Source organism: Penicillium crustosum (assembly GCF_028827405.1).
Source record: "Penicillium crustosum strain IBT 35664 chromosome Unknown utg000003l_segment0_segment0, whole genome shotgun sequence".
Taxonomy (NCBI): domain Eukaryota; kingdom Fungi; phylum Ascomycota; class Eurotiomycetes; order Eurotiales; family Aspergillaceae; genus Penicillium; species Penicillium crustosum.
The window spans coordinates 3,532,862-3,545,618 of NW_026623124.1; the positions used below are offsets into that span (position 1 = coordinate 3,532,862).

The following is a 12,757-nucleotide window of genomic DNA, read 5'->3' on the forward strand; positions in this document are numbered from 1 at the left end:
AAGGGTCTCAAGGTCGTAGAATAGGGAGAGTTGGGGTTGGGCAGAAGAAAAACAACCAGGAAGCAGAGAGGATAAAAACCAAGAGGACTGTCATGCTGCCTCATCACTAGTGCGCCCAATGGGTTCCCCGAAAAGAGTCGCGGAGATCCGGAAGCCAAGCATCCTTCGTATACTAGTGCTGTACTATAATGTACTAAAGACTCGAGCTTGGCGCTAATAGGTAAGTCGGTTTAAGAGAACTGATAAAAGAAAAACTAAAGCCAAGTCGGTGTAGACCATGTAAACATCAGTGGAGACCTAGGTTATCTAGGTTGAAGATAAAGAAATCCAAGGAGTAACAAAAACAAAAGAGACAAGCCATAAATTAGGATGATTGGTCGCAAGAGTCGGCCCAAATTGCTATCACAAGGGGGAACTTCCAAGTGAGACTACCCGTGTTCTTCTAATTGGCGCCCGGAGGAGGCTCATGCCCCTCCTAGCCCTAACGACGGATATTGTGGCTGAGCCCCTGGAAATGGGATAATATTGAAGACCCTGAATATATACCCAAGTACATACGGTGAACGGAGTACGGAGTACGGGGAAGAAATCTTAAAAACACGGTCAAATTCATATATCAGGGGAATATGAGTACTACACAGCTATATCCAACCTTGATTCGCCGTGGAGTAGAGAGTAGAGATGAAGAACAATTCAACAATTCATAAGGAAAAGACAACATTCCGATCCGAGAGTACAATAATTAAGAAAGGCCGAAACGATAATGCACGCCATCTATCAACAAGATTGCCCTACCCACTACACCACACAGAAAGTTTAGATTCTGTCCTATATTCGAAAGTCATGACGGGAGGACCCGGAGAGGTCACAGGGGTTATCGAGCGAAAAGAGATGTTGACATCCTGTCTCTCTTTACCTCGACATAGTGGGGCTTTTTTTTCTCTCTTTTTCTGTCACTTTGTACAAAAAAAAATTAAGAGATTTACAGTGCCTTGCCGCCGACGAAGTTGGACCAGGTGCGGACCTCGGAGGGGATTCCCTCACCGCGGGGCAGCTTCTCGCTCATGCACTGAGCGAAGAGCTGGGCAGTCTGTAGAGAGAATCGGTTAGTAACTTGAATATTTATGGACATCAGCGCTTGGAAACATACCTTAGGCTCCATGAAGAGGGGCACGCTGAAATCAACAGCGTTGCGACGCATAACATAGTCCTCATCAAGCTGGGTCTTGCCACGGGTCTTGGCAAGGTTGAAGCAGCCACGGATGTCGTACTTCTGGAACACCTCACGGAGAGCACGCTTGTCCTTCTTGGGGAACTCGATCAGCTGCACGGAGGCGTTGGTAGCGGACTCGAGGTGATCCTTGACCGTGGGGTTGACGGCGAAAAACTTGTAGCCAAGAGGGTTCAAGTACTCGACAATCTTGGCGAGGTAGGGCTGGGTGACATCACCGCCGAGCAAGATACCCTCACCGGGCTCAGGCATGCGGAAGTTCATGGTGGACTGGAGGGAAGACCAGTAGGCCTCAACCAGATCCTTACCGAAGCAAGCAATCTCACCGGTGGAGGACATCTCGACGCCCAGGAAGGGGTCGGCACCAGCCAGACGGGTCCAGGAGAACTGGGGAACCTTGGTGGCAAGGTAGTCACGCTTCACCTTCATGAGGTCAACGGGCTCGGGGACATCACGGCCGACGAGAGCCTTGGTGGCGACATCGATGAAGTTGGTACCCAGGACCTTGCTGACGAAGGGGAAGGAGCGGGAGGCGCGCAGGTTGCACTCAATAACCTTGAGCGCGGGCTCAGCACCCTCCTGATCGGCCTTGATGATCTGCATGTTGAAGGGACCAGTGATGTTCCAGGCCTTGGCGACCTTCTCAGCGATCTCCTTGACGCGGGCCATGATGGGCTCCGGGATGTTGGCGGGGGGCAGGACAAGGGTGGCATCACCGGAGTGAACACCAGCGGGCTCGACGTGCTCGGAGACGGCGTGGACAATCAGCTTACCGTTGGAAGCGACGGCATCCACATCGATCTCCTCGGCACCCTCGATGAACTTGGTGATGACAACGGGGTGGTCAGGGGAAACGGCAGCGGCGTTCAGGAGCTTCTCCTTGAGCTCATCAACACCGTAGATGACGTTCATAGCGGCACCGGACAGGACGTAACTGGGACGAACCAGGACGGGGTAACCAACAGCGTCGGCGAAGGTCTCAGCATCGGCGACAGAGGTCAGTTCCTTCCAGGCGGGCTGGTCGACACCAATGCTATCGAGGATAGAAGAGAACTTGTGACGGTCCTCAGCCTTGTCAATATCCAGAGGGTTGGTACCCAGAATAGTGGCACCACCGCTCTCTTGCAGACGGAGGGCAATGTTCTGGGGCAGCTGGCCACCGACAGAGACAACGACACCGCTAGCAGCCTCGAGCTCGTAGATATCCATGACACGCTCGTAGCTGAGCTCCTCGAAGTACAGCTTGTCGGCAGTATCGAAGTCAGTGGAGTAGGTCTCGGGGTTGTAGTTGATCATAACGGTCTTCTTGCCCATCTCGCGGAGGGAGAGGGTGGCGTTGACAGCGCACCAATCGAACTCGACGGAGCTACCGATACGGTACACACCGCTACCCAGAATGATAGTTCCGTGGTCATCGAAGGTAACATCGTGGGAGGAAGCGTTGTAGGTGGTGTAGAGGTAGTTGGTGTCGGCAGGGAACTCGGCAGCAAGGGTATCGATCTTCTTAACCCAAGGGGTGATGCCGAAGGACTTACGGCGGGCACGGACATCATCCTCGGTGGACCCAACAAGGAGAGAGATCTGCTTATCAGAGAAACCGAGCTTCTTGGCCTTCATCAGGATCTCCTGCTTGAGGCCGAAGAGGCTGCCGATCTCCTTGAGCTCGTTGTTGCAATCCACAATGTTCTGGATCTTGTACAAGAACCACTTGTCGATCTTGGTCAGCTCGTGGACCTTGTCAACGGAGTAGTTCTCGTGGAGCATAGCCTGTCCAACAGCCAACCAGCGGCGATCGGTGGGGTTGCGGAGAGTCTCATCGAGGTCATCGAACTTATCACCCTGGAGACCAAGGTATTTAGGGTCAACCTGACGGATTGCCTTCTGCAGGGACTCCTCCCAGGTACGACCAATAGCCATAACCTCACCAACCGACTTCATGGCGGAGCCAATGTCGCGGTTGACGTGCTGGAACTTGCTCAAATCCCAGCGGGGAATCTTAGTGACAACGTAGTCCAGACTGGGCTCGAAGTTGGCGGTGGTGGTCTTGGTAACGGCGTTGGGGAGCTCGGGAAGAGTGTGTCCCAAACCAATCTTAGCCGCGGTGTAAGCAAGCGGGTAACCGGTGGCCTTGGAAGCCAGAGCAGACGAACGCGAAAGACGAGCGTTGACCTCGATGACACGGTAGTCAAGTCCATCGGGCTGCAGAGCGTACTGGACATTGCACTCGCCAACGACGCCCAAGTGACGGACAATCTTAATAGCAGCAGTGCGGAGCATGTGGTACTCCTCATCAGACAGAGTCTGACTAGGGGCAATAACGATACTGTCACCGGTGTGGATTCCGAGAGGGTCGAAGTTCTCCATGTTGCAAACGGTGATACAGTTGTTGGCAGCGTCACGAACAACCTCGTACTCAACCTCCTTCCAGCCCTTGAGGGACTTCTCGACGAGAATCTGGGGGGAGAGAGACAGAGAGCGGGAGGACAGGTCACGGAGCTCTTCGGGGTTGGAAGCGAAGCCAGAACCCAGACCACCAAGGGCGTAAGCAGACCGGACAATGATGGGGTAGCCAACCTCCTCGGCAGCCTTGAGAGCGTCCTCGACAGTCTCGACGGCAGTCGATTCGGCAATAGGAATATCAATCTCGTTCAAGGCCTGGGCGAAGAGGTCACGGTCTTCACTGGTCTCCAGGGTCTTGATGGGGGTACCGAGAACCTTGACACCGTAGCGTTCAAAGGTGCCCATGCGGTTCATCTGCACACCCAAGTTCAGGGCGGTCTGACCACCGAAGGTGAGGAGAATACCATCAGGGCGCTCACGCTCAATGACGTGGGTAACATATTCGGGGGTGACGGGGAGGTAGTAGACTTCATCCGCAAGCTTGTGGTCGGTCTGGATAGTCGCAATGTTGGGGTTAATCAGGATTGAGTGAACGCCGGCTTCCTTAAGAGCCTTGAGAGCTTGAGAGCCTGTTTGATCCCACAGTCAAGAGATTAGTTACTGTCGTTTGGATTGATTTTTAGGGGCTTCCCCGCAGAAAAGTATTCCGTGTAGACCCCCATGGGGGACTGACGCGGTGATCTAATCGCGCGAAAATTCCATCTCCAAGTGGTTCCAACTTACCAGAGTAATCGAATTCTCCAGCCTGTCCAATGCTCAGACCACCACTACCAATGACCAGGACCTTCTTGACATCGACGAGGTTGCTGCCAGTCGACACCGCACCACTGGCGAGGTAAGACTCGGCGGCTGGGGGCTGCTGAGAAGCCAGACGGTTCAAGGTGCTGGAGAAAGAACGGAGCTGCTGAGACCGCGCCGTGGGGATCTTCTGCAGGCGTAGAGTCGAGACCGACGAACGGACGGACTGAGATGAAAACGCGCGGAGAGAGAGTGCCGGGCGGGTTTCAGCAATGCAGCGCTGGCGCAGCAGGGCGGCGGCCTGCCCACATCGAGCAGCAAGAACCATTGCGCACCGAAGGTAATGTTTCAATTGCTTGGAGATGTGTTGAGGATGAGTCTACGCTCTGATGGGGATTCTTTTTTTTCCGCCACGAAGTCGCTAATTGGCTCGTTCCCTTCACCGTATACGGCTCCACTTTTGAAGAACAACGAGGGAAAGCCGGGGGCGATGTTGGGGATTATACCTAGGCAATAGGTATAGATCTGGAGAGGATCTAATGATGAATGTTAATAAATTATATAGAAGATGTAGGTTTGTTTTTATGTTCCTCTCTTCTATCTTTTTGGTTTTTTTTTTTTTTTTGGTCTTTCTTAGTATACTTTTTTTTTTTTTTGACAGCGATGAGTCAAAAACTTGGATGTGGAGACGGAGCTCTCTCGGCAATCATCATTTTTGATGTACGGAGTATACCAAATCCTATGCCCAGGTATATATTAAATCGACTCTAGGTAATTATATTTTATCATGTATACATTATAATTCATATAGAAGTTATAAAGGATATAGCAGGCAATTGGGGGCTTCCAGCAAGCACATGATGCGTATCACTCAGTGATGATCTGCCAGGGGACAATGCCGATGCCGGACCCCAACCCTATCTCTTATCTCTCATCTCTCAATTTCAAGCACCGATATTACACCATAACCCTAATTGACCATAAATTAGCCACCGAAATTGGCTACCTTTTTACCAAAATCTTAGTTATTCCAACGTCACGTGTGTAAGATCTATCTTTCATCAGCAGTGCTTGTTGTTCAATTAACACCTGGGGCTACTAGGAGTGCTTGGTGATCGGCTCACTCTTTACTCGGTATCCTTAGGATAAAATATTAGTCGATGTGTATAGTCAATACCCTTTAATTTGTTTCTAGCCACTTGTGAGGTCCCAGGTATTATCTGTAGAGTATATGTCTGGATTAGGAAATAAGGTAGACTGTATAGAATGGCCGGACCTTCCTGGAATTGGTCTCTCGGATGATGGGGTTCAATATGAAGAGGGATGTCCAGAGGCATTCGCGAAAGGATTGATAGAAAGACGAGGCCACGAACCGTCAATTCACTTCTTTCATCAGACTCTCTCGGGCAATTTCATCTCAAAAAGGAGAAACCTAACCACAGTGTGGGTCACGAACGGACCGCTAATGTGCGCCATCCCGGACACAACACCAGTTTGAGAATTGGGCGCATAAATGTGGGATGAATGGGGTGTCTTTGATATTGAATCTCGAGTTTGTCTGACCGCAACCTAATATGCACAAGATAGGACAAGAGGGCAAAGAAAGGCTGTGTGCATATGTAGGAGATCCCCAACATGATTTCATTCTGGCGTTAGGTCAAAACTTTCCCTGCTTGCTTCTCTTGTTGCGGCGTTTCTGTCGTAGGTATCGTGGAGGTGTTATCTTTTCGGGTTGACGCCCGGTAATTAACAAACAAGAAGAAAAGCAAGAGTGCAGAGAAAAGGTTGAAACGATAATAGCGGCATGAAGCTGCATCACAATATTGACGGCAGATAGGATAAATCGGAGATGCGAGAAGACATATTATGATCCTATAAAGCACAGGGTCAGAATTGCGAAGACGGAATAGCCAGGAATAGGAGAAATACAAGACCGGATTATGATAGAACCCAATCTTTTATAACATGCGCTCTGCCGAGACGAGGACTATGAGGCTGGTCATCCGTTGCATCTGTAGAAACCGAAAAGGGAGGTTTCCGTGCCCATAGTGAAGTTCGGAATGCAGCCCAGGAGAGGACTGTCAGAAATAGTAGATGACTTGTAGAGTCGTCAAAAATGAAGTACAACTTACATGTAGGTCCTTGCCTCGGGGGTACCTCCAGGATGCCCAGCAGCAGGTGCCCAGCCCTGGAGCCCTGGAGCCCTGGAGATCAGCATGGCTTATAGGAGCCCACCATAAGCCCGTAGGCACCCTCAAGGTTGGAAAAAGGGAAGCCCCAGCCATGGCTAAGAGTTGTAGGTATGTGGACCTCGGGATCTTCAAAGAGTATATAAGCCAATCACAAGCATCGGTGTATACCTTGTATATATATGTATATTGCCCCCCTTTACTTCTCAGGTCCCAACCTTACAAGGAACCTTTACATCGTGAACCTTCGAATAACCTCGGGAACTAGGATCATTCTCGAATGTGTCAATTAGGTAGATTTATGGGCCAGCTCATGGACTGAGACCAGACTAGCACCAGGAGGATCCTAGCCTATAACACAACAACTTCTTTGTCGCCCTAATGGGTACCCATAGCGTTTCAATTGGTTTTACAGGATGCACCAACCCTTCAAGGTCCTATGGTGAGTTAAAGCTACACAATAGGCTCATGTGTATCGGGTCTACCTTGTAAAAAGTAGATCCGGAATATGTAGTGGAATATTGATACCCAAGCGAGTGATCTTCTTATGCCTAGCCATCTTTGACCCGGCCCTTAACCAAGCTTGCAGCCCGGGTAAAGTTGATAATGGGAGCTTGGAGAGGTGCTAGGAAAGATATCTCAAAATGAAGGCTAGGTGCTTCTTCGGACATTGCATCGGCCATTGCATCTGCGTAGGACGAGCATACCGAAGCCAGTAACAGTAATTTCTATGAACTTGCCGGAATATACTTTGTACATAGCCAGCTCTGACGATATTACGATCCTGATCTATCACGGGGCGAACATTATAGATAAACACATAAGTCGTTATATTAATTGAGCGTACTCTCCTGGTTTTCGTCTTGTTATAGTCTGATCTGTTTGTACTATTACATCGGAGGCTTTGTATTAAGAGGTCTTTTGGGAGTATTGTATATATTTAGCTACTACTGCCACATCGTTATGCTGAAAACAATTTACGGCATTCGCTAAATACAACAAGGTTTATAACAGCAACTTACTAGCAAACAGACTATCCCACTAAAATTGTATCGAGTGGAATGTATAATTGGTTTGATACCAGGTACCATGTCCAACCCCTACACTGAAATATCAACGCGGATAGCTGGATTAAGTGATTAAGTTGAAATAGCCGATAGAGCACATTATATATTAGGGAGAACTATTATAATAGATACAACACAGTACAATTATTCTATAACCCCCACTCTCCCATTTAAACCTGACCATGGACCACTCGGCTGTTTCTCAATCCGAGACCCACCCCTCGACATACCTTTCGCGGAGCGAGCATCGGAGGCCCATGAATCCGACCCATCTCGGTTCCCCCGACCCTCCAGCATGACCTCATCGAAGTCCTGGTTGAGGGTTTTGCATACATCAGTCAGAGTCTGCCGGGCGTCCCGCGCAACCTCAGTACCTAATGCGATCTTTTGCTGAACAAAGTCTCGTTCGTTGGCAGCTGCAGCATTAGACGCGAATGCCCATGCTTCAGCAAGACCAACAACCTCATCTGGGGTCTGATCGGAGGTCTGGGCTTGGATTCGCGAGCCGAGAGCAGTAGCCCGCGGCTGGCGGGCGGGAGTGGGGTATTCGGGGAGAAGGTGGGATTCGTCACTTAGGCGATTGAGGGCGCGGAGGGTCGTGGACTTTTCTTTTGAGAGTAAGCCAGATAAGTAGGATTTCTGGAGAGCCAGCGACTTTTGAATCTTAAGTAGTGGAACCAGGTTTTCGTTTGTATATGATAGAACATCGATTGGGTTGGGTGGTGGGATTTCTGGTATGACGAGTTCGTTTTTGTTGGCTGACCGTAACGGAGGCTTCTGGGTCACATTGACCGGCTGACAAGCTCTGGAGGCCGCGTCGAGGAGATCCCTCCGGGCTCGCAGATATGCGGCATATTGCTCCGTAATTTGTATCTTGCGATTCTCTAACCCCTGCTGGGCCTCTTCGATTTCCTCCGGGGGAAGCTCTTGTAGTATACTCTCATCCGGATCCCCTTGGCCAACCAGGCGTTCCTCCACCCATTGTACTAGCTCATCCCGGGTCGTTTGTAATGCTTTTGCTTTGGCATCTGAAGTCTCGGCTCGAGGATCATGCTGTGCCTTGGCTTTCTCAAACAATTGCTTTTGGTGATCCAATTGAGTTCTCGCGCGGACAACTGCTCTTTCGAGACTATGCACTAGTTCATCCAAGTCCGTTTCAGAGCCATCGCGCCCCGCATCTGCATCTACCTCCGGCAACAGCATGTGCTCCCCATCGTTGGCAACGTCCTCCAAGCTGCCCGCATCGCGTGTTTTAATTTCTTCAAGATAATTCTGAAACACCTGTAGCTTGGTATGGCGGCGTCGATCGCGTAGAAGGGCAAGGTATTCACGAAGTTCGGTGCCGGGCTCTTGCAGATCCGCATCGTCAGAAGGGCGGTTCGGGGTCATCCTCTGGCGCCTTAACGAGGCGACATTCTCAGACGCCGAGGCGAACTCTTTGCGGGCCGCAACATTGGCCGCCAATGCTTTTAGATAATCCTTTCTCAGCCCGGGGAGGTCGGTAGGGATCCGTTTGACTCCGGCAACACCATCGGTCGACGCAGACAGGGCGAGGTGGGATTGAGCATGATCGCTTGACTGATCATCGAATTCGATAAATGAGCGCAAATAAGACGTCAGCGCCTGGCGAATTTGAAGGGTTTCCTGGCGCGACTTAACGTAAGGAGCGAGCGGTTTCAGAATCGGTGGAATGTGGGTAGCGTCAGGGGAGATTGGTCGGGCCATGGTTTCATTGGGCGGGGGTTTAGAGTACCCCAGGTGACTATGCAAGCTTAGATGCCTGGAGAGACAAGCTGAGGCCTGTGAGGGCCTTATAAGACTTCACTGCCACAACCCACAGTGATATGAGATTGAGGTTGTTTACCCAGCTCTTTCGTGGATCGTAGGCTTATGTAACACGCAGATCAATCCGAGGTCCTCCCGGGGCCAAAGTGGAGCTTATTGTTTTGCAGTCGGCATCTCCCAGGCTATGATATGTTAAGTATGACGTTCCTTGGGGGTTTATAGGAGGTTGAAGACAATGATCGACGATGATATGAGCCCATTATTGCTCAATTTACTCCTCCGTAGATAGCTCCAATTGAGACATCCAATATGCCTCAAAAGGGGCCTGAGCACAAAGTCTACATAACGTACTATCTCCGTTCATTTGTACAATTGGAAGTAGATTAACAAAAATATCCATGAATTGTGTCATAAGATAGCTGCTAGATGATTCTTCTAATGTACCCGCCTTTTCCTACATATGTACCTAGATAAGTAGCTGTACATACACGTAGTTAATGTTGCTACATGTCTGGAATGTTCCCCATGTTATCTCCAGAGCTACGATGTACATGTACATCCAATCGATGCAGATTACGTGCACGGCCCAATCAAAGCGACAAAGGATAAAACATTTCACGGCAAGAGAGAAGCCCAATTTTGCAGGTCTCTCTTTCTTTCTCTTCCTGTCTCTTCCTGCCTTTCTCAATTCCCCTTCCCGAAAGGAGGCCTTTGACCCCCTCCCATAACTGGTATGTTTCAACAACCGCCCTGGAATTGCATCAAGGGGTGTTTTGGTTTATATTTCCGGAAATCTGACTGTTACTGATTATTTATCCCAAGGCTGAAACACTTATAGTTCAGTCCTTTTGACTCATATGCCGACCACAGGTGTGGAACAACAAACTTACCGTTAAGCAATATCAACAGAACATATCTGATAGCCATGGCTCCCGATTTGAGCGCTGTTTCCAACTCTACTATGGCACGACCTCGTGCAGTAACATCGGCACCCGCTATGGCATCGCAGTCTCCGACACCCCGACAACCAGTACATGGTCCTCATATTTCCACAGCACTTCCGCCCCCAGGAAGTCCACCACTTGGAACGGGGGATTACGGCATAACAAGTACCGCCCAAGGTGAGTCCGCAGTGGCAGCCACCACTTTGATGAGCTCCCCGACTAACAGAATAAGGGCCGTTGCGTCACCCTCAGCCGCTGACGACTTCGGATCTCCATCTAGTGCTTGAGAAAGAGCAAGAAGCAATGGTAAGTGGGATCCCAGAGCCCCAAAGTATACATACCCGTGGACCCCTCAGCGGCTGACGCATCAAAACTCCCCGCAGGTGAATCGATTGACTCGAGAGTTATCTATTCTCCGCCAGCAGACAGCATCCGTGGCATCGACAGCATCCTCTACCTCGACATTTAACGAGGTAGATCGCGCACAGGCATCACCTACCCTCAGCAGCTCCATCCCATCTCACTCTGCGCGACGGAACCGGTCCAACTCCAGCCTCAGTTCACATGCTTCAGCAAACCAGGCCCCGCAGTCTGCAAGTGTCACTGGAATTGCACCCTCACGAGACATCCCGTATCGCCAGACAGACCATTCTCGAACGGTTCGCAGCCGTGAGCCATCTCTCACATCTCGCCGACCCTCCATCGGGTCACTATCTTCGTTCAACAGCAGCGTATACCCCCACCGGAACTCAGTGTCCCAGACCCATTTAGGCCATTCACCTGGAGGCTCACTGTCGCGGTTTGAGGAGGCCACGCATCATAGGTTGGAGGTGGAATACATGAAGCGGGAGAACGAACAGCTGAGGAGGCGCGTGCGGGATCTGGAGCAGACTTTAAAGAGACAAAAGGAGGATTCAGCAAGTGAGGCTTCTGCCACACCGTCCGAAAGAATCATTGATGCCTGATTCGACTTCCATTCTAACCCATATCATTCCTTTCGCATTGCCACCGTGGAGGCAGTGCCCAACATTTTCATATCGGGAGGTTTGCAGGCAAACACATTCAACGCAATCCTATTTTTTTTTTTTTTTGGCATGTGAAAATTCATTTTCCAGGCAGCTCCATTGAAAATGATGTAGTCCAATTAAACAAAAAGCTCAACAAAACAAGAAAAGAATTACCAAAAAAAGAAAATTAGCTATAATGAGGCGGTGCAACAGCCCCGCTATACGTCACCACGTCACCTGTGGCGCAGTAGGCTGCGTTAGATAAATAGTCGTATCCCACCTGGGAAATGGTGTGACGCTTAGATTTCTACAACCTTTTTTCTTTTCTCCTCTACCTAACATCATGTCTCACTCTACCGTCCATGTTTCTGGCATCTCGTCAACAACCTCCGAGAAGGAGGTTCGCGACTTCTTCAGCTTCTGGTACATTATCGCAATTATTACTTTATTTGACAACATGCTAACTTGAAAACAGTGGAAAGATTGTTACTCTCTCAATCACCCCGGTCTCTGGGGAAGCCGATGCTCAAAAGTCCGCCACTGTGACCTTTGAAAAGGAGGCGTAAGCTACCCCGCACCCAGTTTCTCATTTCCCGCATCCCGCAACCAGCCCACATGAAAACCAAAAACTAACCCAATCCCCGAAAAAAACAGTGCTGCTAAAACTGCCCTCCTCCTCGACCAGACCCAACTCGGTACTTCTGCCGTGCACGTCGAAGCAGCCAACACCATCGAAGACCTAGCCGGAGCCCAAGCGACCGGTGCCAGCACCGAAACCAAGGAAGAAGAGCACCACATCGCACAAGAAGACAAGCCCCGATCCCGCATTGTCGCCGAGTACCTAGCGCACGGGTACGTTGTGAGCGACAATGCGATCATGAAGGCGATCGCGTTGGACAAGAAGCACGGAGTCTCGAACCGCTTCACGTCGGCCCTTTCAAACTTCGATAAGAAGTACAATGCCACCGAGCGCGCTCGCGGTATCGATGATAGCTACAAGATCTCCACTAAGGCGGCTACTGGCTGGCGCGGCCTGAGCTCGTACTTCGAGAAGGCTCTGGAGCACCCCTCCGGTCAGAAGCTGCGTGACTTTTATGTTCAGACCGATAAGCAGGTCCGCGATATTCATGCTGAGGCTCGTCGTCTGGCGGATTTGAAGCAGGGTAAGACTGGTGAGGCTGAGGGTGTTGCTGCTCCTCCTGCTGCTTCCCCTGCTGCTGCCCCTGGTGTTACTGCTGCGGAGCCCGCTGCTGTTCCTGCTCAGGCTGAGGCTCCTGCTGCTGCTCCTGCGCCCTCTGAGAAGGTGTAAGGGATCCTGGGAATGAGGTCTTAACTTAACGAGGAGACGAATATCTGCGCTGGGCGTGTTTCCTTTGTCTATTGCTTTATCTTTTTC

The 12,757-nt window shown here is 50.5% G+C and overlaps 4 protein-coding genes across 4 annotated transcripts; 2 read left to right on the forward strand and 2 right to left on the reverse strand.

The window, feature by feature from the left end:
• Positions 1-975: 975 nt before the first annotated feature.
• Positions 976-4,852, reverse strand: N7487_008421 (carbamoyl-phosphate synthase (glutamine-hydrolyzing) CPA2). Its single transcript, XM_056876151.1, has 3 exons — positions 4,355-4,852; positions 1,151-4,200; positions 976-1,090 (listed from the first exon to the last, which is right to left on the reverse strand). The coding sequence occupies exons 1-3, from the start codon at positions 4,695-4,697 to the stop codon at positions 983-985; spliced, it is 3,501 nt and encodes a 1,166-aa protein (XP_056728339.1). The 5' UTR covers positions 4,698-4,852; the 3' UTR covers positions 976-982.
• A 2,917-nt stretch (positions 4,853-7,769) lies between these two features.
• Positions 7,770-9,350, reverse strand: N7487_008422 (uncharacterized protein; the record flags this gene model as incomplete). Its single annotated transcript, XM_056876152.1, has 1 exon — positions 7,770-9,350. The coding sequence occupies one exon, from the start codon at positions 9,348-9,350 to the stop codon at positions 7,770-7,772; it is 1,581 nt and encodes a 526-aa protein (XP_056728340.1).
• Positions 9,351-10,335: 985 nt separating this feature from the next.
• Positions 10,336-11,319, forward strand: N7487_008423 (uncharacterized protein; the record flags this gene model as incomplete). The annotated part of the gene is made up of 3 exons (XM_056876153.1): positions 10,336-10,531; positions 10,587-10,660; positions 10,738-11,319. The coding sequence occupies 3 exons, from the start codon at positions 10,336-10,338 to the stop codon at positions 11,317-11,319; spliced, it is 852 nt and encodes a 283-aa protein (XP_056728341.1).
• Positions 11,320-11,704: 385 nt separating this feature from the next.
• vip1 (putative actin cytoskeleton protein (VIP1)) lies at positions 11,705-12,670 on the forward strand (the record flags this gene model as incomplete). The annotated part of the gene is made up of 3 exons (XM_056876154.1): positions 11,705-11,784; positions 11,837-11,923; positions 12,016-12,670. 3 exons carry the CDS (start codon positions 11,705-11,707, stop codon positions 12,668-12,670), a joined length of 822 nt encoding a protein of 273 aa, XP_056728342.1.
• Between the last annotated feature and the right edge of the window lie 87 nt (positions 12,671-12,757).

Bases quoted from the DNA above. Each gene is read 5' to 3' on its own strand.
- N7487_008421 (XM_056876151.1), bottom strand. From the start codon at position 4,697: ATGGTTCTTGCTGCTCGATGTGGGCAGGCCGCCGCCCTGCTGCGCCAG. The intron at 4,201-4,354 runs GTAAGTTGGAAC...GGGATCAAACAG, and splicing joins TGGAGAATTCGATTACTCTG to GCTCTCAAGCTCTCAAGGCT. The intron at 1,091-1,150 runs GTATGTTTCCAA...TTCTCTCTACAG, and splicing joins CCCTCTTCATGGAGCCTAAG to ACTGCCCAGCTCTTCGCTCA.